Below are 24672 nucleotides of genomic sequence, written 5' to 3'. Positions count from 1 at the left end.
GTAGCATACTATACCTTTTAAAAATTAGACAATGGGTTTGTGCGAAGAAGTTACTTTCCCCCCTCATTTTTTCACTGTTTACGCTCAGGAAAGCTTGTGTCCACATAATAAATACTGCAAAAGGAAGATTTTTAGTATCTGGTACTTTTTATAACTAAAACTTTACATATGCCATGGAATTGTTCTTTAATATGGTAGTATCTTCATGCCTCCCTATATTTCTCACAGCTCAATTTAATTCTTAGTGCGTAATGCTCATTAGGGAATCTTTCTTGTTTTGGTACTAAGGAGCTTTTGTTTTGATAATGATGTCTTCTAATAGCATAGTTCAAAATCAAATGTTGACCTTCATAACCATAGTTCAGAATCATCTGATGTCTGTCGCAAGTCTTTAGCCTATTCAGCACATTCAATTTATTGTAAATACTGCTTTGGTAGAAACGAGGCCAAATTTTCTGGAGGCTCACATGTACAAGAATTAGATTTCTGTGTTTTATGTGGACTGGCTTTCTAGCTTTTCCTTCTACTTGAGATAAGTTGACTCTATCAGAAATCTTCGTGGAATTAATGATGTCTGAAATCCTGCATCAAGAACCCCAGGTTTCTGAGAGGAATAGCATGGACTGATAATGTCCAGACAGTTGAGGAATGGTGATTGCCCTCCTCTAGGAGAGGTTGTTGATTCTTGAGAATACTGAGCCATAAATGTTGTGTTGGCCATTTGAGTATGTTAAATTATTAATCGAAACTGTGGGATAACAGAAGTAACAAAAAGATGAACCTTTTCTGGGGCTTACTTACCTGTGATAATTTAAAGTTTCTTCATTTTTTTTAAAAGGAGGTAATTAGAAGCTTTGCTGCTCTGCTGCTTCTAGTTGCTGCAGGTGGTGCTTAAAAAAAAATCTTGATCATATACAGTGGTGTTTGTTTCTTGTGAAATGGTACAGTGTCTTTGGAATGTTTTCTAAACAGTGCTTGTTATATGTGCATTGGAAGTAGCTGGGAATATATAGCCCGTTAACTTATCAGGCACATAATTTTTAAGGCAAAAATCATTTTTTTCTTGTGAAACAAATGAATTGATAAATAGCTGGGAAACAGCTACTGAGCTGTCGGTCTGTAATTACTTTTTTTTTGTTCTTTATCAAGAACACTTCTTTTTAAAAAAACCTTGGACAAACAGTAGTTTCCTCAGCTTCATAGAGATTTTCTTCTGTCTTCATGATCTGTGATGATTTTACGGAGATTTCTTAAATGCATACCATATGAACGTATGATCTTATTTTGATGTAGTTCATTTACTGAATTTGGTGAGACCCTCTCTATTTTCATGCTGATATCATAGCAAACTAGTGATTTTCAGTAAAACTGGGAAGTTCCCCTTCCCTCCTCTGCTCCCCTCCCACTATCTGTGGCAAGGAGTCCTTCTCGATAGTAACTTTTACTTCACTCGCCCAGGAAGCCTGCTTGTAAGGAGAGAAGTATCTTGCTCTCCCCCATTTATTAGCTTTTACTGGGAATGCAAACAAACTGGTTTTGCTATTTTTATATGCAACAGATGGGCAACTTCTGCTGGAGTGAGATTTTCTTGACAAATGGAAGTTCAGCGTAACAAGGTGCCTTCCTATGCAACTGTTTGTCCCTCTGACCTGCTTGGACTGTTCATCCGGTTTCCGAACTGAGCAGTGGTTTTTGGAAAACTTTAAACATCACATTTAAGCGCGTCTGTATTTCTGCCATAAACATTGTTCTACCCAGAATGAGATTTTACTCGTTTTTGAACTGACTGTGTTGGGTAAAGATGAAATCATAAATGGATTTCAAACTGATAGTTTGATAAGGATTAGTTATTGTATGAAGCTGATTCTCTTCAGTGGGAATTATCTCAGGGAATAATGTGTTTGAAGTTCAGAAAGAACTAAAGAAATAGGTAAAATTATCTGAGAAGAAAAATTTAGCCTAAGTTGAGATTTGTGTGGGAGCATTTCCTTAGCTAGTCCACAATTCTGTAATGAAGGAGGGTGGGAAATATGGAATAAAGGTCTAAACAGGTGAAGTTAAAGCAGCTTTTTTTAGATATACGTAGGAAATGGGGAGAAAAAAGTGGAAAATTATACACAATTAGGGTTACATAATCTAGATTTTTGGCAAAGAGAAGCTAATGGTATTAAAGGAATATCAATGGTGGGGATCCCTAAGAATAAGGGGAAGGCTATGTACGTTAGAACTAAAAAGAGAGATCCTCCCTATTCTGAAGTGGCACTAAGAATGTATAATAAATACAACAATAAGGATGTATAATAAATACACATCCTTAGTATATCCTATACGTACTTGTACAAAGTATATAAATCTGCTAGCATGGGCTGTGGTAATAAGTGGTGTATGTTAAATTTAACAAATCTTGGAATGCTGAGAAAATTCTATCAGACCAGGAGAATGCTAATATTGGGTTAATGCTAAAAGAAACAATAACAACAACAACAAGGTCTGATGCTGCAGCCTGTTGATTTAATCAGAAGCTCATTTTACCCTAGAGAGAACTGTATGCTTGGCAAAAGATACGAGAGCATAATTTATAGTCTGTGGAGGAAACTGTTGTGGATAATCACAGAAAAAGCATTCAGTGTTGCCTGGGCTTGTACAGAACTGCCAGCCTGGTATTTATGTTCCTTCTGCAATATTGGCCAGTGGTCATGTGGCAGGTGGAGTGCTGCATTTATAGAAGGAAGGGTATGTATAGCTGGGGAGTCTGAGAGCAACAGGGAGGAGAATACAGGCTTTCAGATGGCTCCCAAGCATTTTCTGTGGTACAATGAGGAACTGAAGCGTGTGGTGTATGGATTGGATAAATTCTGGAAGAAGATGGCTGGATAGATACCAACTATAGCCCATTGCCTCAGCAGTGGTTTCTCTAAACTAGCACTATATGACTTCCTTTTGGAATAACATACAGTAAATACTGCTCTGGGGAAACTGTTGGCACCTTGAACAGTTCTTTTTCAAGTTATGCATCCCTTTTATTATGTCCAGCTTTGCAGAAAGAAAATTCATAATAATATCAGGCTGTAGAATACCAATAGAGTGGGAATAATTTGTAACGTATTAGTTAAACTGTACAGTAAGTTGAAAGTATGGAGAGTTATTGTCCATTTTGATGGACAATCAGGGTCCAGTGCACATGGTTTAGAATACAGAACAGAAAATGAAGTAGGTGGCTTTTTAAAATTTATAACTTCTGAGAGTTATTTGCAAACTCAAATTATTCATGTACTTTTAATAGTTTGAGCATTCCTACAGAATATTACAACTCATTGTGAAGACCACATGTGCTCTGGTTTTGTGCTTTAAAATTGATAAAGCTAATGTATGGAGTATTGATCTGCTTACTGTTTCTTTTGGGTTACTTTTTAAAGCAAAAGTTGTTAGAGGCACAGCTTGAGATAAGTTTGCTTAAGTAAAGTAAGCAAATAAGCAAATAATTATTCTCTATTTTTGTGTTTTCTAATTTGGTATCTGTGTTACTGACATTGTGATCTTCTGATACTGAAGACATTTCAAACTGAGTGGAAACACAGTTTGTCCGTCTTAGTGTTATTTTAGATACTACTATTTCCATAGAAAAGGAAGTAAGTTAGGAATTAAGTATAATAGTACAATATCTCTTTAAGCTAATCTTGCTTTACACATAGGGTTTTGTCTGAGCCTGTGTAATTCCCATCAGAGGGAAGATGCTCTTGCATATAACATCTGATAGCATTTCCAGAACATGGCAGATGCTGACAGAAATGCTAGAGTAAGTGGTTATTCCGTAAATTGATATATATTGTGAATAGAGGCAGAAAGTAAGAGTAATTTTTGGTACACTCATGGGAGTAGGGAGGGAGGAGGGAGCTGTAACAACATTTCAAGGAGAGTGAGTTGGAAATGAAGGATCTCAAGTTGTCTGAAGGTCATCAGAGTAGATCTGGCCTTCACTTGACCCGTGATCAGGGCACAGAACAGGGTAAGAGCTTTAATTAAAAGAAAAAAAATGGGCAAGTGAGCAGTGCAGCACTGTCTAGATCTGTGGAAAGGAGATTATTAAAACCGGGTAAGCAACGTAAGATGTTCACTTCATAGTGTTTTATACTGTTAAATCTAAGATACCTTAAAAAAATTTCATCAGGTTGAGCTGCTGGTCAGAGCAATGCAGAACTTTTTACTTCTGTAATTCTGTAGTGTATTTTGAAATAACTACACTCGTAACATATATAAGTACATGCTTACTGTCCCTTACAGCAGAATTTAACCTGCCTTATGCTGATAGAGAGAGGCCTGTATCCTATAGGTACAGAGTTTTGTATCGTCTTAAGTATGGTTAACACAGACTTTGCTCCCTTGAGAGCTAGGGAAACCTGGAGGGTGCTGTCCAATAGCAAGAGACGTGAGAAATTGATGGAAGGGGCTCAGATTTTGAAAGGAGCTTCAGGGAGTGAAATGCTCCATTTCCCCATTTGAGCTTTACTTAAAAGAAAAGTTCTAACTCCCTCTAGCACCTGTTTAAAAACAAACTTGTGCTTGATGACAGGGGATGATCTTTCTGTGTGTAGACTGTTAAAAATAAAGGCTCAATCACTGTAAGAATTACGTATTTAACTCTTTGAATCTTTGTATATAGGCTATTGTAGGAAAAAAATAATGATGTTTATTAGTGAAATAGTATTTCAGAGAAAACATATACACTTAGTGCAATCAGAGTCTGAAAAATGTACTTGAGTTGCTATGGAAATTCGAAAGAAAAATATGAGAAATCTTTTAGAGTGAATTTGAGGCGTAAGTTGTGCACTTAGCACTTCTCCCATCCTCTCAGATTCTGCAGTGTTTGGGAACTGTAGAACAGAATTTCTTTGAAACTCCTGGTAGGAACAGATGGATTTCTTTTCCACAGTTTCATAACAGGATGATCATTTCCAGTGACATTCAGTAGAATTCTGAGCTGCATTAAGTAGGCTTAATGCAGAACATTGCATTATTTAATATCGTTTCCTGATGTCAGGTGTCTTGAAGTCTGCAGAGATCTATACTGTATTAAAAATAGAAACTAATTAAAAATAGGAAGGGGTTGCATAGGAAATGCTGTTTAAGCAATTAATATTGCTTAGAGGTATTTAAAGGCTGATGATGATATTATTATTAACTGTTTATATGTTAGAGAAACTTGAAAGTTACAATTTCTGCATGAATGTACTATGTGTCAGAAGTCCTGGGAGTGAGGTTTAACACTGAGGGCCTTTTTCATTAGAGCATTAATAAAGGCATGAATCTGTTCTACAAAGAAAGTTTGGGAGCCCCAGGATCATGCACCCGGCATCTGCTTCCATTTCCCGTGCTGACCTGTGGGTGATCACTCATCGCAAACAGGACTGAGAAAAAGGTTATAGATCGTTACTATCTGTAAAGCACCTAGCTCATTTTGCATAGGACTTGCAAAATAACCTTTAAAAAATATTTATTACGCTCAGTATAGATTATTATCTTTCAGAAGCCACTGATCAATAGCATACTGCAATGAGGCCTTTCTCCTGACATTCCTGATGACTGGGATGGGAGATAAAACTGTGAGATGCTGGTAAAGTGTTATATGTAGTTTACTGTGCTCAAATAGTTCCTGCTGCTGATTATATGCTGCAAACTTAGTACTGTGTAGTACAAGAGCCTGCTTATTCTTCAAAAATAGAATATTCCTTCTATGTGTGTATACAGGTAAAGAGGTGATATAAAGATGGTGGTATTAATCTGTGCGAGTGAAAGTTTATGGGAAATTTGGAAGTAAATAAAAAGGGAAAAAAAGCTTTGGGAGTAAAATAGTTGTTGCCATGTTGATATTCAAGCCCCACTGAATTGCTGTTTGTTCTAAATGTTTAGTGTTAAGACACAGGAGCTAATGTTTGTTGCTCGAATCCTTTAAATTGTTCTGACCTTTCAGCTTTGCTTGTGACCTAAAACTTTCAGGAGCCCATGCATTTATTATTATCTCTATGAAATGCCTGGCAGCATATTAAACTTGTAGAATATTATATATTATGAAAACTACTACAATGATATCTTGCTTATTTTAGCAAAGGTTCTTAGGCAAGCTAATATGCTTAGGGAGATTATCCCTTCACCTCTGATAGACGTTACAATTTTTAGTTCTTTAAATAATACATTTTGAACTATATTTAGATGACTAAACTGATATTAATTTATCAGAGTTAACTTCTGGGTCTTGCCTCTTCCTCCTCCTTCTCTCAGCACCCTCTCTGCAAATGTTTTCCCAACCATCCACATCAAAAAAACCTAACCCAGAATGGAAGCAAGTGTGCTGCAGAAATTGTTAATGACAAGCAGATACAGCTGCTCTGGTCAGTCCCACTTCACAGTGGGAGTGCACTAAAGCCACCTTACACTACTTCGTGCACTTTTGAGCTTCCTGCTTTCTGATAGCATCTTCTCCCTTCCCTTGCTGAAGCACCAGTGACAACAACCGAACGGAGAATTTTTCCAACAGCGTACAGGCAAAAGCAAAGTGCAGTCATTCAAATTGCCTGAGAATTTAATTTTTGTTTTGTTTTTGATAATGTGATTAAAAATGACTGAGGAGAAAAAGACAAAATCATATTTCTTCTCTTCAGAAGTAGGATTAGCTTCTTAAATAATCGTCATACACTTTTAAATCTGTGCATGTAACCACAGACATAAAGCTGTGTCTTAGGAAAATAAAATAGTAGTATCTCCTCAGTTTGTATCACAGTGTGTGGTACAAGGCCCTTCTAAAGCATCAGATCAAAGCAGTGTAGGAGCCTGTTGCTTTGGGGAACTGTGGTGAATTTGTGTGAGTGTAGGAGCACTAAGATGTTCTACCAGTACAGAAACCTGATTTTTCTGTCCAACAAATATGTATGTCAAAATGTAGTCTGTGGAGAATTGTTTGGATTTTTGCCATTCTTTTAGGTGCGGTGTAAAACAATGAGAAATTAAAGATATTAATGAAGAGTTAATTAACGTAGTTTCATAATCTAGTGATATTATAAGGCTGTTGGCTGAGTAGCCTGTTGCAGGGAATGTGAGCTGTATGGTAAGGACCAAGAAACATGAACCAACTCTCATGAGCTGCTCTCACTTGTGAATAAGACAAACATGACCAGGAGACTGAGGGAAGGCATTTATTCCTCTTTACTTGGTGGGACTTCACCGGGATTACTGTGTTTTGGGTGTAGCGCAGGCAGTTGGGCGATGCAAGGAGACTGGAGCAGGTCCACTGGAGGACTACTAAAATGGTCAGGCTGTCATGCATCCAGCACACTGGAGGATAGTGGATAATCTAATAGTTGAATTGTCTGTAATTACTTGAAAGGCAACTGCAGAGGTTATGGAACCAAGCTCTTCTTGATCAGACCAGAAGAGATAACAAGTGACAGCAAGTTTTCTGTCTTTGGCTGGGTAACCATGTCAGTAGTCCACTTGTGAGCAGGAGGTTAGGCTAGATGACCTCTAGAAGTTCTTTACAACCTACATTTCCCTGATTCTATAAAAACAAGGCTGAAAAGAGAGAATAAGAAACAGTATACTGTATAGTTTACTTCTTTTGTTATTCAGATACTGTGATCATGAATAGGAATGAAATAAAACAGTCCTCATCTCTTTAGATTAGGAGGAGTTTACTGGGCTCTACTGGAAGAGTTTAATAAATTAAAACAAACGAAAAAGAGTAAAATGTTCATAAAATGTGACAGACTACAATTTGGGCAGGTTGAATGCTCCAGTATTTAGGAGCTAAACCTCCTTTTTTATTTCTGCTCTATTCTTTGTTGCTTGTTTCTGTTTCATCATGACATGCTATAGTCCTTATCTATTGCAGAATTCCTGACAAAAAACTAGACACAGTGTGGTGGCTCACATAGCATTTCCATAAGGGAAAAAGTACATGCAGCTTACTGTTTTGAAAAGTTACTTAATTGAATTTTGTTCCCTTTGTTGGAAAGCTTCTGACAGTCTTCTGTGCACATATGAAAACTATATTTAGTGGCTCTCGAAGATTTTTGGTTTTTTCTTCCATGTACTAGTCATAGCTACCTGATTTTGTGTAATAAAACCCCTTAATGGTCAGAATTCTGTCTGCCTTTTAGGTCTGTAGGTTTTCATCCTCAGCTGCCCTGATGGCATCCAAGAGAAAATCAGTTGGTTCTTAGCTCCTTTGGTAGCCTCAACTTTTTATCAGAATGTACCATGTCAGGCAGAGCACAGAAGCCATCAGGAGTTTTATTCTGATGATTCAGTAGAACAGTATTGTTAGTAACACGTACTGTGTGTTTAGTCTGTGTGTTTAGTCTGTGGAAATTTTGCACCCTGTTTTTGGATCTTCACCTTCCTTACCTGATGGAAAAAATTTCCTGATGTGTTCTATTTAGCAAAGAAAAGGGAAAAAAAAAACAACCAACCAACCAAACAAAAAAGTTTCCCTCCCCCCCAACCCCCCAAAAAAGGAAGAAAAAAAAATTGGAAAAGCACTCAGCTTCTAGAACAGCAATCTCTCTTGATACTTTTTTAATTTTCTAGGTAGTCTGTTACTGAAAAGCATACTACACCTCTGGGGGGGGGGAAAATCAGATTATTTCATTTTCATTCAACACTAATTTCATTTTTTAGCCACTGTATCAACAAGGTTTTATATTACAACTATTGGCCATGTATGAGTGTAACTTAAAGCCTGCCTGGCCTTTGAACCTGAGGGACAGTGTAGTATTTCACAAATTAATTAGAATAATAGTATGCCCTAAACTGCACTTCTTTTGTGTTTAAAGAGATGAATAGAACTAAGGGTGGAAATACTGTGAAGGTAAAGTAGAGTAAATGGTCAGTTAACAAAACATAAAGGGGAGATATGTCACAGAAATTACAATAGAATATTATAGTTTCTACAGGAATATATGTAGAAATAACAGAGGAATCGAATAAGAGTCAAGTGGGTTATATACAAGTTCACTGTAATGATTTTGAATTCCATTTCTTTCGTCTGTCAGAATTTTAATGTCCTTTTACAAGTGAGTTCACAGGAGATTTCCTTTCACTGGTTTTGAGACAAGTACATTGATTAAATGGTCCATCTATATACACAAAAATACATTCAGAATATAGGATTGATGTTTGCAGTTTGAAGAGGGAGAATGAAGTCTTGCTTTTTTGAAGTAGTAGAAAGAATGCAAAAATGCTTGCACTTGAAGGAGGAAAGTAGTAGTGGAACATAAAGAGAAAGGACAAAATTGCAGCTGTAGGTAGTGATAAAGAAATATTTTTAGAACCTTACTTTACTGTAACCTGTCATGTACATACTAAAGGACATAAAGCTTAAAGGATATGGAGAAACAGGGATTTTTTTTTTTTTTTTAAAGGTAATTCTAGCCTTTGCCACCTGCAGCACTTTCCTGGTGGTGTGACTACTAGCAGAGTCTGCTTTTTCAGGGCTGAGTCGGCAAAACTTTAGTATATCTGGTACTCTGTGCTTTGAAAAAGCTCAGTTAGTTACTTGTGCTATCAACAGAGAACTAAAGATCAGAAATGGAAGGATGGAGGGAGAAAAGGCAGGCAGTGATGAAGATGGCTGAAATTTTGTGAGGTTTGCTGGTATATACTTTGAGCTTCATGTATGTAGTTTAAAGTTCTAGTAATAGAAGAAAAATTAATAATTTCTCCTTTCTTCAATCCCACTAATAGATAAAACAAGTGAAATATTAATTATGGAAAACGTTGTCTTAGGTATGTTTGTGATACACTTAAACTTGCAGGTATTACCAGAAGACCAATCAGCATGCTAAACTCAATTGTAAATCTGCACTGGTCACAAATGGTGACATAATCTAGTCTAGCATGTCTGTTTAGGACTGTTTTGATAGATGTTTGGTGTTTAGTATTTGCCTTGAGCGGAGTTTAAGGCATGAGATGGTGTTTTTTTCTTCAGATTTTACTATAGTATGTTAACGGCTTTGAATTGAGACTTAGTAATAAAGGGCCTACTACAGGGAGACAGCCTTATTTAAGACAGTAATTAGGCATTTTCCTATTTATGGTCTTAAGTAATTTCACTTCAGTTAGTAGGTAAGAATCTAAGGAGTTGTGAATATTTTATTTGAAGAATGAAGTATGTTTACTTTTTGTAGCTTTTGTCTACATGCAGTGATCCAGATTGCCTAGAAAAAATTCGATCATCAGTGGTATTTTTTGTTTCACTGTTTCCTGGGAAGAGTGTGGGGATGTGGCTGGGTTGTGTACAGATAGGGTGTCCTGGGTGTGAGTGAGTGGTGGGGTTTTTTGGTGGCATGGACAGGGGCTATACGGGCAGCCCCTGTGAGAAGCTTCTGGAAGCTCCCCCAGCTCCAAGTCAGCTCCACCTCTGCACCAAAACTGAGCCCATCAGCTGCGCCTCTGTGATAACGTATTTAAGAAGGGACGTGGTGACGAGCAGTGGGGCTGGTGAGGAGGAGTTGGGGCAGCTGCGTGAACACCAAGGTCAGTGGAGGAACGGAGGAAGAAAGGAGGGGGGAGGTGTGCTGGAGCAGAGACCCCCCTGTATCCTGTGGGGAGACGGCAGGGTGGCCCCCCCTGCCACCCATGAAGATCTACGGTGGAGCAGACACTGATACATGTCCTGTGAGGGGCCTCGCACAGCCAACTAAGATGTCTGTGTCTGAAGAAGGCCGGGATCCTGTGGGAAGAAGCAGTTCCCACAGTTGTAATTCAGCGCTGGGAGGATACAGCATGTGAGGGTGTCCCACGCCGGAGCAGCTCGGGAAGGGCTGCAGCCGTGGGAGGGAATCCAGTCGGAGAAAGTTGGTGACCCACAGCGGAGCAGTGTGGGGAACGCTGCGGCCCGTGGGAGGGACTCATGTTGGAGAAAGTTTGTGGAGGACTGTCTCCTGTGAGAGGGGGACCACGATGGAGCATGAGGAACAAGTTCCAGAAGTTCCCCCCCATTTCCCCTGAAGATGGAAGTAGCGGCAGCACTGACTGCACCCCCCATTCCCTGCCCCTGCGCCACTGGGGGAGGAGGTAGAGATATCAGGACCGGGGAGAAGGGAGGGGTGGGGGGAAAGTGTTCTCAAAATATCATAATGCTTCTCACTGTCCTACTCTGTCTGTTAATTGTTGTTGTTGTTACCGTCTGTAATAAATTTATGTTCCTTTTTTTTTTTTCCCCTAACGAGTCTGCCTTTTCCCTGTGACCGTAATGGGTGATTTACTCCACCCTGTCTTATTTTCTCCTATCTGCTCTGAGAGTGAAGGGGGAAGTGAGTGGCTGTGTGGTGCTCAGTTGCCCTCTGAACTTAAACCATGACGCAGGGACAGGAAGGCCAAGGCTCGGCTGGAGATGAACTTGGCAAGGAACACAGCGAATAATAATGAGGACTTCTACAGGTATGTCAGCCAGAAAAGGAAGGTCAAGGAAAGCGTAGATCCCCTGATGAATGTGACTGGCAAACAAAAACAATGGACGGAGAAGACTGAGGTACTTAGCAACTTTTTTGCCTCAGCCTTCACTGGCAATCTCTCTTCTCACACTTCTTGAGTGGGTGGGCAGAAAGACAGGGACTGGGGGAGCAAAGCCCCTCCGTCTGTAAGAGAAGATCAGGTTCGGGACCACCTGAGGAACCTGAACATACAAAAGTCTATGGGACCTGACAAGATGCCTCGCAGAGTCCTGAGGGAATTGACTGATGTAGTTGCCAAGACACTCCCCATGGTATTTGAAAAATCATGGCAGTCAGGTGAGGTCTCTGGTGACTGAAAGAGGAAACATTGCACCCATTTTTAAAAAGGGTGGAAAGGAGAACCCTGGGAACTACCAACCTGACAGCCTCACCTCTGTGCCTGGGAAGGTGATGGAACAGATCCTCCTAGAAGCTATGCTAAGGCACATGGAGGACAGGGAGGTGATTTAAGACAACCAGTATGGCTTCACCAAGGTCAAGTCTTGCCTGGACAACCTAGTAGCCTTCTATGATGAAGTGACTACATCAGTGGACAAGACAAGAGCTATGGATGCTGTCTATCTGGACTTCTATAAGACCTTCGGCATGGTCCCCCACATCATTCTCTCTAAATTGGAGAGAGATGGATTTAATGGATGAACTGCTTGGTCAATAAGGAATTGGTTCAGTGGTCGCATCCAGAGGGAGGTGGTCAGTGGCTCAATGTTCAGATGGAGGTTGGTGACAAGTGGTGTTCCTCAGGGGTCTGTATCAGGTCCAGTACTGTTTAATATATTCATCAATAATGTAGACAGTGGGATTGAACGCACCCTCAGCAAGTTTGCAGATGACACGAAGCTGAGTGGTGCGGTTGACATGCTGGAGGGAAGGGGTGCTCTTCAGAGGGACTTGGACAGACTTGAGAAGTGGGCCCATGTGAACATTATTATGTTCAACAAGGGCCAAATGCAAGGTCCTGCATCTGGCTTGGGGCAACCAAAAAGATAGGGGCAGAGTTTTTAGTAGATCCTGTTTGACAGGACAAGTGGCAACGGTTTTAAACTGAAAGAGGGTGGTTTTAAACTAGATGTAAGGAAGATGTTTTTTACACTGAAGGTGGTGAAACACTGACACGGGTTGCACAGAAAGGTAGTAGATGCCCCATCCCTGGAAACGTTCAGTCAGGTTGGACAGGTCTCTGACAGACCTGATCTAGTTGAAGATGTCCCTGCTCATTGCAGGGGGGTTGGCCTAGATGATCTTTAAAGATCCCTTTCAATGCCAACCATTCTATGACTGTAAGAAAACAGTGGAGGAGAGCAGGAACATAGCAGTGCACTCTACCAATAATGTGCTTAAAACCAGTTTGTAGAGCAGCAAAGGCAAATACATTACCATTTTGTCTGAAGAAAAATGGTAGAAGCCTAAACAGTGGTGAAATATTGCAGAAATAATTTATTTCTTAACGTTTTAGCAAATACCTTCTACAAACTGTAAATGTCACCTGTGTTATCTAGTGAAGGTTTGATGGTGTCTAACGAGTCCTGGCAGACTGTCCTGTTCACTTGACTAGAGATGGAGGGAGGTGTGAACCGGTGAGTGGGTGTGTTGGTGCCTGGTCCAATACCCCCTTTGCAGATTGCCAGGTCCCAGGCTGTTTAACAGTCTTAAGGGGACAAACGCTGTTGTGAGCAGAGAGGGATGTAGCAAAATCTATATGTCTTACTGTGTGTTTGTATCACTGATACTGCCCGTGGGGGACCATCCCAAATTTTGGACTTGATGCATGGGAAACTCTTTCCTTGGTCTCCTTCCTACTACACAGAGAGAAGGAGGGTCCCTTTTGCAGTGAGCTGAAGCACCTTAGTTTTCCTTCCACTTAGGAACCCTCTTTGAAAGAATGTTTCTCTTGACTGCAGAGGTAATTACTTTTTTCTCTCTGCATTTTTAATTTACCTGCCATTCCTAGAAATAACTTCACATGTAGTTAGTCTACTCTTTCCACTACGAAGCCCAGAAGCCCATTGGTCAGGGACAATCTCTTGTTAGTTTTTTTGGTACACTGAAGGGAGACTAAAAAAAAAAAGGTGATAGGAGTAAGAACAAATCTTGGAGCTAGCACATAAATCACAGAGCTTTCTAGACGAAATTTCTTAAATATTGTTTCTTCTTAAGGCATCAGCCTTTGCACTTCAAGTAAGAAAATGTGATTCAAGTGAGATTAGGGCCAAAAATACAACCCCCAAAGCTTCTATCCCATTCCTGCCTAAAAAATTCAAACCTATTCTTCCACGTATCAGCAAGCAGGTCTAGAATTGAGTTGTGGGAAAAGCTTGCCGAAGAGTGCCTATTGTTTGAATGGAAGGGCTTTAATTTCAATAGCAGTAGCCCAAAAGCTGTGGCATCTGATTAGCAGTTTGTCCTGGTTAAGAATACTGTGTTAAGAGCAGGGCAGACTCCTCCTGGTTTCAAATTTTGTTCTGATTTTCTAATATTTTCTGTTGGGTGGCAAGGCCTCTCAATCTTTTAAATTAACAGGAAAAAAAAAAAACAAACCACCAAACTTCTTGGCAATAACAACAAAAAACCAAAAAATATATAAATATGTATGCTTTTTAGCAAACAATAAAAATCTGTTCACCACCGAAAAAGATTAATTTTTTTGAGGAGCAGATTATTATTAATTACATTTTCCTTTTTAAAACACTTTGTTGTTGTGAGGCTGATAACTTTCAGTTACAGGTTTACAGATTTGCTATAAAGTTATGGTATATTGATTTTCTTTATCACCTGGAGGGGTGACAGCTAGCCTGTAACCATTCTTGTCTAGCCTGCCAAAAGGCCATCCTGGTAGATCTCTGTTCTTGAGGAAGGAACTTCCCCTCTGATGGTGGCCAATTCAGCCTTGCTTGGGGCTACAGAAACTACCAGCCAAGACCAAGGTGAGATTTTGGATTTATTCCTTCATCCCACCCTTTTCCCAAATACATCCTGGTCTGATTCTTCAATTGGATAAAATCTTTGTACTGTTACTTTGAAAGCCTTTGCAGGAAGAAAAGACCACCGCCACTAAAGTACTGTATTTGTTTGAGTAATAACTGTCCAAGAATAACTGTTGCATCTTTAATTGCTGCCTGTAAAGTTACATTTACAGAAAATTCGAGTAAAACTTGGGCACAGATCTGACTGGGCCTAGAGTTTAAAATGAGATTGCCTTTTGCAGGCAAACCTGCAGTCACTTCACTTGCATGCCAAGTAGCTGGATGAAAACAAGTTTCCATTCAAATCAGGATATTAGAGCTAATGCAATAAGCTGTGTTGGGAAAATTCCCTGTAGTTTGGAAGCAGCTGCTAACCCCTTGTTTTGGAGTATGATGGACACAAGTGTCTGCCATAAAAGCCTGGATGGATCTGTTGTACTTGTGAAAAGCAGAAGTTTGAGTAGTGCATTTTTTTCTGAGAGCCGTAAAGATGTGAGAAGTTAATGCCCGTTAATGCTCATACTGTGAATATCCAAATGTAGATAAAATACACTTTTTCTTCCTCAGATATGTTCTCTCAGAAACTTAGGGAATAATTTGATTTGTAGCATGTGAGTCTTGGGGTTATTTCAGAGCTGACATTTCAATTTCTATGAAGCACTCTCAGGAGGATATTTTTATGCCTTTATTTATTTTTAATTGGGGCACACAACTTTACAACCTCAGTTTGGAGACTGATGGAGCAAGCGTTTGTCTTTCTGCAGTATTTTCAGAAAAGACATGCTTGCTTTTTGTCAGGAGGAGAACGTGCAAATTATTTTTCCTCTGGAGTACTCACATGTTACCTGCTAGTTTTTGCCAAAGGAGACAAGTTCAGAGGATGGAACATGGTAACTAGAGTGCTGCTTTGCCGGAGATTGGTCCTCAAAGAGCAATTCATTGAACTCCAGTAATTGGCATAAGCATTCTCAAATGAACTTTACATGCCTCACAAGGAAAATATTGTAGTTCTTTGGAGGCTGTAGAAGTGTACAGGGAAGCTGACAGGCCTAAGTAGACTCAAGTGGTTCTGCTCCAATTAATAATGTTGACAAACTTTCCTCAAGCTTTCCACATCCCTTTAGACTATGGGGCTGTCCCTAACCCAGAAAGTGCAACATGCATGAGTTTCCTACATCCTTTTTGCTTTTTATTCAGCCATGCTGCTCAGCATATTGCAACCTCAAAGGTTTCACAAGACTTGTCAAGCTCACCATAGATGAAAAAAGGAATTCCCGTGGCCTTCTCATTTTCTGTTTCCTTACCAACAGCTTTCCCTTGACCTCTGTTTTGGCTCTACTACAGCCCTTCTCCCATGAGCTAACTTAACAGAATAAAATGGTGAAAAACTCCCAAACTTGGCTCAATAGGTTTCTCCTGTATCAGTGAGTTAAATGGGGCCCTGGAAGGGTCCACTGAGCTCCAGAACTTGGAGCAGAGAAGGAGAGATACCAGATACCCAGAAATGAAAACGAGGAGGGGTTGGACTTGAAGAAAGGTAGGAGCAGCCATAGCTGACGGGGAGGATGGGAAGCAAGTCTTGGGTAGTAATGAGGTATTAGATTGGCTCAAAGCCTGTACGGCCACGGTTTAAGTTACCATTTGTAATTTTTCATACAGAAAATAGCTGTGTGTTTTTATGGATTTTCAGGAATGTATTCCAGATGCTATACAGGCACCATCTTTTCATTCCAGGGATGTTGCGCCCTCTTTAAAACTTGTGACTTTCTACTGATTAATTCAGCAGATGAGACAGTTGGAAGATCTTTTACACATTTGAATCTTTAGCCAAATGGCATTTCTTTTTCCCCAGAGACATCACAACATCAGTTCTACAGCCTGGGAAGTAGTATCCCCCCCAATTTTATAACCTTTGGCAGCCTGATCTCATCATATACACAGCTCATGCTGTATTCAGCTAGAGTTGCCTTAGCAGAACTTTTTCACGTGTACTAACATTTCTTTGGGCATTTCTAGACACAAATCTCCCATTAATTTATGGCTTCACACCTTTCTTAAATACTTGATAAGGGTGTTGTGGATTTTATGTATTAGAAGGCCATGAAAATGGCATGAGTAGCCTACACTACTGCATTGCACAATTCGGTTTAACTATACACATCTTAATGCGAAAGTTGCCAGGCTTGTGCTGGTACAACACTGGGGAGGGGAGTAATGCGTTTGGTAGCAATAGCTCATTGATGTAAAAACTTACTTGGGAGTATGGTCAGTTCTCATCTGCCTAGTGGGATTCAGGTTGAAATACTTCAGTTTTCATTTCAGATAACAAAAGTACATCCTGTTGTACTTTAGCATTAGAAGTAGTTCCTCTTACTATTTTATGAACATTTCCTAACTGCTATGGGTTACTTAGTCCTTCTGACGTGGTCACTCTCCTGCTCATGGTTTAATCACTTGATCATTAAATTCCACGAAAAATGGGTTTTGGAGCAAAAAAATTGGGGTTTGTAGATGTAATACTTGGTTTCACATATCTGGTACTAGAGCAACACTTTAGACATTGCATGTTTTGTGCTGACTAGTCTGTAGTTTGCCAGTTTTGCTCCCTGCAGAACCAGACTGCTTTTGATTTCTGATGCCTGCCTTGCCTTCCTGTGCAGCTGGGATACCTTGATGAGTAGTCATGGTGGCTCTCTGAAAGTGAAGAGTTATTCACTTAAGAGTTCACAGCTGATAGAAGTCCAGTGGGCAGCTCTGGTTATGGCAAGGGAGGAGAGCAGAGGAGCAGTGATCTGGCTTCTCTCCCCTCTCTAGCAAAGAGCAAATTAGCAATTGCTTTTGATGGCACAGATTATCTTCCACTGAATTTAGCCCACCTTTTCTGTGTTCACTTTTTCTTTTTTAATTTGTTTTTCTTAGTTTTGAACCTCAGGGAAAGGTCCCTAATATTTTCCTGTGGCGAATCCACCCAAGTAGCTGTGTGAGTCATGAAAACGTGGTACAGCTTCATGTACTGGCTGCCATGGTATCCAGCAGTGTTGATATACACATAGTGCTGATGTAGCAAATGATTACAGGGGGCTTTTTACAAATCATTGTCATGTTACTAACTAAATTTTCTTGGAGATCAAAATCTAAAAAATAGAAGCAACATGCAACTGCATGTTACAAAAAGTTGTGAGCAGAATATCTCAGTTTGGGCAGGTTCCTAACAACCTAAATAGAAGTGCACATAAACAAGGCAGAACTTTCTTCCCATCCTAGTCACATTCTCAAATGTGCTTTGTAAAAAGCAGGACACATTGAACATATTTCATGAAGTCTGATAGTACAAGTATAGTTGCAATGTCTATATCTATGCAGTGGAGTTACAATGGAGTATAATCTGTGATCTCGCTATGGATCTTGTATGTGTCCTCTACTGTATGCAGTACTTTTTTCATGCCCCTGTTGTTTCTTTCTTGTTTTTTTTTTGTTTCCCCCACCCCCATTACTTAGGAAGTAGCTTGAACAATTCCTTTCTTTAAAAAAGAGTTGCTCTAATTAAATTTCTGTTCAGGTGTGTGTCTTGCAAGTAGTGTTTAGAAAAGAGTGTATTTCTAGAAAATGTTTCCTGAGTCAATTAAATGAAAAGTTCAAGGTAAGGTTCATATAATTGAAAAACATAAAGGGTGTCTAAAAGGGAAGATATATTTATTCATGCCACCTACTAGATTCCGTGAGGTATTATTCTCATTACTATTCATGTTTTTGAAGGATAAAGGCTTTTCGAATATAGTTGCCTTGCTAACTAGATTTCTGAAGAATAATTTTTGTATGCTTTTGTTAATACGAAGAGGGCTCATTAAACAGTATTAAAAGGAGGTGACAATATAGTACTGGAATGCATATTTGGAGAAGTGGTTTATTGAAAATGAGGCAAAAATTTTCATAATTTTCTTACAATCGTTTTTCCTTTATGGTGGGTTTCATGGCCTGTACAGTGCATTATGGATGTAATGAAAATTGACTATGATTGAAAATTTAGTTCTGACATTTACACTTAATTGCATTTTAAAGCAAAAAAACCCCAAAAATCTCAGTGTACAAAATCTTTTATTCTATAGAGACCTGTACAACTTCAGAACAGTTAAATGAAGCCAATGCTTATTATGAAGAATATTCAGTTTAACTTTTTTCTCCCTAACCCAAGTTATAGTCCCAGAAGATAGGGCAAAATGTTAAAGCTGTGAAATAATATTAAAATGCCATTTAATGTGTCAAGGGAAACTTTGTTTATTTTTTCATCACATAAAAAGACTTGTATAAAAGCTTTTTCTTCTGTAGTGCTCACGGGTTTTCAAGTAGATTGAGAGAGCTGTTGCTACCACCACATTATACCAGATGCTGAGTTGCCTAGGGATGTCTGCTTTGGTTGCTGGAGACAGGTCTTACTGTCTTGCCTCGAGGCGTTAGGTTGAGTCTGTTAGACTATATAAGTAGTGATTCTTGTTATCCGTTGAGTTAGTGCAGTGTCACATGGTGCTATGTGACATTTTTAAGTAATGCATGCAGCAAGATTTTTTTGTTGTTGTTGTTTATTTTTTTTAATTTGGATATGTACAAGTAGGTGACCTCTGCTGAAGTTTTTCAAAACACTTAAATATTTACCGTGGAAAGAAAAGGATTGCAGATTTCAGAGACATGTTGCTAGGTTCACTGCCTAAGAAATATACTGAACTAGCATTTCATCATAGTTATTTATCCACAGAAATATTTTATCAAGAAAGATGAAAGTATTTGCATTTATATTATACACCTTAGCATGCGAGTAGACGACCAATGAGTGTCTGTATGATGAATGTCTGAAGATTTCCTGAAAGTCTTACTAAACCAAAATGCAATATTTCATAGAGACTTGCTGAATTTATATTAGATAAGAAGTAATAGACGTAATACATTTTTCTGTTATTTCACACTTGTCTGTGTATAGGATATTTAATTTTTTTTTTCCTTCAAAACACCTCATTTTAGTGCAGCACCAGGTATTTGGCAAGATGGCCTGTGATCTCCTTTAATATTACAATTTGCAGGTTCTTGTGAGATTTTATTTAAGCTATAAGTTATAAATAAATTTGTCCGTATTAGGAACATGAAGTGAAAATTTCAAGTAGAGTGAACTGTGTGTGGTACCAGTCTGGGTTTCTTTTTCTTTGTTAAATTTGCATTTGCTGGAGATCTCCAGATACTCAGTGTAGCATCCTTGTGCTTGTTGAACATCACTTTCTCTAGTGCATTCAGCTTGGAGACAGCTCATAAAATTGTCTAAGCACTTGAGGGTTTGGGATAATTTTTCTAAAAATTGTTATGACATGTCCTAGCCTATTCCAGCATAGCAGTAAACACTTCATGAATCCTTATATTGCTGCAGAAAATGTGGATTTACAAGGTTCCAGTTTGCTGGAAGTCTGCCAGGAGGTTGTGATACAGCATGCAACTGTGATAGATAGTTCTTAGAGCAACGCATAATATGTCAGGCCTAGCAAATCTGCTAAAATTACTCAGTGCTTCGCTGCTGTTTTGCACGTTGTGGTGCAGTAGTCGTGTTGGGTTAATGTGTTAATGGATGATCTTCAGAGTTTAATGAACGCAAGCAAGTTTTACATCTCACTGTTTTGTATGCAGCCAGTAGTTTTGTTCAGGGCTTCTTGTAGTTTCAAGATTCAGTGATGGCTTGATATTCAGTGCTGAATTCCAAGTAAGTCAAAATATTGCTAACAAAATGAACAGTGTTAACCATTTAATCTTAGTGTTTTGGTTTCCTACTTGGTGCTAAGGTAGCATCAAAGATAAGAAATTATATAAGTTAATACCCAGACAAATGTTTCTCTGCCAAAGGCAAGTAGTTAGAGTTTGAAAATGCTCTGTATGATTTTAAGTAAACATTTACTTAACCATTTTTAAGCAAATGCACATTTAGAAGTAAATAAACATTTTTAAGTAAACATCAGAAGACTGAAGTAACTGGTAATTTCTGACTGGTACCACAGAAATGCTTATGCTCTGAGGTTGTGGTTCCTGTCTGGACAGGCTCACCCTTGCATTCTGTGTAACTTTATTTGAATTGTGCTTAATATCTCTGTTGCATCTTTCTTGACCAGTTTCTCTGCTCATTGTGGCAAATAAAGGTTAAATGGACTTGAATAGGGCTTTCAAGGTTGTACTTTTGTCCAAGGTACACGATGATAATGGTCTCTAGATAGATACTTCCCAACCTCAGCCATGTGTTCCGTAGCCTGATAACTTTACACGGGGTTCTTTTGGTGTGTTGGCTTGATTGGTTTCTGAGGTTCAAACGTGTACAAGTTGCTTATTGTGGTTGCTTTTCTGTGCCCCATGCCCAATATGACTACTTTGAAATTGAAAATGATCAATTTTGAAATTATTAACACACTGTTTGTCTATCCTGCTTTAGGAAAGCCCAAGAAGGGAAGAAGAAAGTGGTTCTAGCAGGCTGTGTGCCACAAGCCCAACCTCGTCAGGACTACCTGAAAGGCTTGAGTATTATAGGGGTATGTATCTTTTTCAGTTAGATACCAAAGGTTTTCATAAATGTTTTCAATAGGTCAATTGAGTATGTAGATTTTGTTGTCTTTCTCTAGGAAAAAGCATCAGAGAAGCTGGGTACCTGCTCCCATTAGTCGTCTTGCATTATACAGCACTTAAGCCTTCTTTCCTCCAGGGTTGTTTGGTTTGATTGTGGCATGAGGGGAGGAGGAAAGGGATACTGTTGGTGGAACTGAGTTCCAGTGCCCTTTTTAGCCTGAAAATATCTAAGCCTCATCCAGGATGATGAAGATATCCATTGCCATAGTCTTTAAAAATATCACAGTTTATTTGCTTTAAGACAAAGAAATACACCCTTTCTTAAAATCAGTGGAAGAAGTGTAAAAGACTTAGAGTGTATAAATTACATGAACACAGCTGAGAGTTTGGTGGTTGCTTTTTTTTACTTCATACTATGAAGCAAAATGGCAGAGATGATTATTTTATTTAAATTTGAGGCAGTCTGATAAGTTAAATCACCAGTGACCGAGTTTTTAAACAGTTACCAAGCTTTACCTTGAAAAAGTAAGCAGAGAGCTTTTGACTTCATTCAGTTAGTAGAGTGCCTTCAGTATCCTTTGGCATGAAGTCCTACCGTATAATTGAATCACTTTTGTAAAACAGTCATGAAAATCTAGGAGTCAAAGCACAAGCTAACAAGGAATTCTTCATTGTTCAAACCTTTAGATTAAAACTGGATGAATTTGTAAAAGGCATGTTTGAGTTGAAGCAGTCATTGGGTGCAGTGTGTGAGAATGACACTGAAGCTGTCATGAATTGTTAAGTCAGAGCAGGTAACTGTGCAGCATCATTTGTGTGTTAAAAATATAAAGAGGTCACCAGGTTTCTACTTCAGTGTCATGAATTCAGGTTGAAACTAATGATTTTATAGGAACAACGACAAAAATGTTGACAAGCTTTTACTTTCCATAGAAGATAATACAAGATGCAGTTATTCAAAGTAATTTAGAAGTAAAATAATAGTTCCTTTGGAATAAGGAAGAAGATGGCTTCATTAACTGATTTATTGAAACTCTTTATAAAGATGGATTTTGTGCTATTTGAATTTTTAATTAATTACTGCTGTCACTCAAAATGTTTTCTCTTCCAATATTTTTCCTAGCTGCCATTCTCAGCTTCATTAATACCTATAAATTAACTCAGCACCCAGAAATTATATTCAGGGGCTGTAAAATGCCACACTATTCTGTATAGATGATACTGAATTGATAGTTCCAGTTTAAAGGAAGAAGCAAACTTTCCATTCTGTTCTGCAGGCTTACTTTGCACAAATATATGCAAGAGAACTGTGGTGCTTTGTCATCTCTAAAACTGACTAATTAAGTGCAACTTACTCTGTGCTGCAGGATAGGGAAAACAAAAAATAAATGGTGAATGTATTTCCTGTTGGCTCAGAGGGAACATAGTTATGACATCTGTGATTGCTTGTTACAGTGAATACATATGAAGACAAGGGAAAAAAAATGAGTGAGTCGCTATCCTTTGACCAAGACTGTACTTTGATGTTACAGTTTTGATGAATTAAACTTAGGAAACCTGGGACCTGAAGTTTGACTTTTTTTTTTTTTTAATATATTTTTTCCTTTTTTTTTTTTTTTTGTTTTTTTAATTAAAAAAAAACCAAACCAAACCAAACCAAAAAAACACCAAAAAAAAAATATCAACAAACCATTGCTTTCCTTTTTAGGTAATATGTAATTCCTGAAAATTAGCCTCTTTTCTTCCTCTTCATTTTGGTACCTTGAACCAGTAGTTATGAAGGATATTTGTAGTTTTGTATTAATTACAGAAAGATTTCTGTTAGGAGTTGAATTAGGCTGTTAATGCAGCATTCCCAAGTAATTTCCAATTGGGCCTGAAAATACTGAAATATAATCTTCACAATAAGGACACTATCTTCTTCTGTCACTGCTGTGGTAGAACTTACAGTGCTTTAAATAATAGATGCATCAGCTCAGAAATGTTTTAAACTTTAGAGATAATTAATAACAGAAGCAAAGCAAAGAGGAGATACTGACTGTGTTTTCAGTTTGTATATTTAAGATTTTCTTCTCATTTTACAAAGAGTGTGTGTCAGGGGGTGACTGTATTTAAAGGATGAGAGTTGTTATCTTACTATTGCAAAATATTTTTGAAAGGCAGTTTTGACAGAATTGAGAAATCGAAAATGTTCTGTTGGCAGTAGGATATTGATTCTGCTTTAAAATTGTAAGCATTAAGAGTACACTTTTGGAAGTCTTGCTTTACCACCAGGCTGGTCTCATCTTCAACTTGGCTGAGAGATAGAGCTGATTTATTGTTGCTTATGTAAGCTCTGCTATTTTCTTTCTTTTTTTTTTTTTTTTTTTTTTTTTGTTAAGAACAGTGTTGTCTCAGAATATGGTTATTTACCAGCAATTATAACTCCCTTGGGGTGGCTTTCTGAAGGCAGAGTGTGTCAGAGGGCTCTTCTGCCCATCTTGTTATGACGGAGGAGGAAGTTGTGATGCAACTACCAGAGAAATCTTTGTAACTGTGGCTTGTTTTGATCTGCACTTGAGAAATACAGGATTGAACTTCCACTGTTGGTTGTTTATTACTTGATTTGTGTAGAAGGGAAGGAAGGGCAACTTCATATCCGTGTTATCATTTGTGATGTTACTGTGCTTTTGTGTTTCTTTAAAGTCACTGCCACTTTTTCAAAATAAACTGTGTTGGGGCGTTGCCATAGGCTGTATGTAAGACAAACCATAACATAAGATGGCAAGGTAAAAGCTGTTTTCTGGAAGGGAGAAGCACCAGGTAGTAATAAACCTGCCAAGTGTGAAAAATAAATGAAACACATAATGATACATTGCATAGATTCACAGCCCTTTACACTCAGATGGTTTGTAAAGCTTACTCCTTTGGAGTAGTGTATCCACTTCAAACTGAAGTGCACATATGGTATTGCAAAGAGCAGTCAACTCTCACAGAGCTGTCTCTCACTTTTCATTGTAAGTTGCTAAAAGGAAAGATGTGTGACTTTGTATATGCTGGTTGTTTTGAGGGGATGGGAGGGGGAGGGAAGGGAGGGACAAAGGGGAAGGAGAGATTTAGCAGGCAGGTTAATGTTCTGGGACTCATGAATGGAGCTAGGTAGTTTTGTAGGGTTTCCTTACTTCCCGAGTCGCATACAAGGGCGTGCAAAACACCCTTGTTTCCAGTGATTCAGTTGAACCATTGGAGTGGGATGAGCTGTTTTGTTTCTTTGACACTCATCTGGCATTTTAAGGCATGTAGTGTCCAAATGATGCTACGTGTTGGAACCCCTAATGAGTTTGTTTGAGGGTTCATAGGTCTTAAAATGCCTCAAAATACGGATACACGGGGCTTCTGAAATATTCAGTCTTACTGGATGTACTGAAAGCATGGGGCCTAATGCACATATGTGTCCTGTTAAAGGCATACAATAGCTCTGCAGATGAGTGAATCTCTTCTCTACCTGAATAAGAACATCAACCCCAGTTCTCCTTCCTTCCCCATCTTTCCCAGGGTAACATCTAACATCAAAGACCTGTTGTCTTCTGCCATACACCCATTTCTCAAGGGAAGAATTTCAGCCCATTCTTTCATCTGCA

The 24672-nt window shown here is 38.7% G+C and overlaps 1 protein-coding gene across 4 annotated transcripts in view; it reads left to right on the top strand.

Moving 5' to 3' along the window:
- Positions 1-24672, top strand: part of CDKAL1 (CDK5 regulatory subunit associated protein 1 like 1) — a 432929-nt gene that overhangs the window by 119326 nt on the left and 288931 nt on the right. For all 4 annotated transcript variants that reach the window (XM_042806719.1, XM_042806718.1, XM_042806720.1 and 1 more), the window contains one exon: positions 20922-21018. In XM_042806719.1, the coding sequence (XP_042662653.1) occupies positions 20922-21018 (97 nt within the window). The remainder of the gene's footprint in view (positions 1-20921; positions 21019-24672) is intronic.

Source organism: Tyto alba, unplaced genomic scaffold, assembly GCF_018691265.1.
Source record: "Tyto alba isolate M040663 unplaced genomic scaffold, T.alba_DEE_v4.0 Super-Scaffold_48, whole genome shotgun sequence".
Taxonomy (NCBI): domain Eukaryota; kingdom Metazoa; phylum Chordata; class Aves; order Strigiformes; family Tytonidae; genus Tyto; species Tyto alba.
Note: the sequence above shows the minus strand (reverse complement) of the source record. Positions and strands in the feature narration are given on the sequence as shown.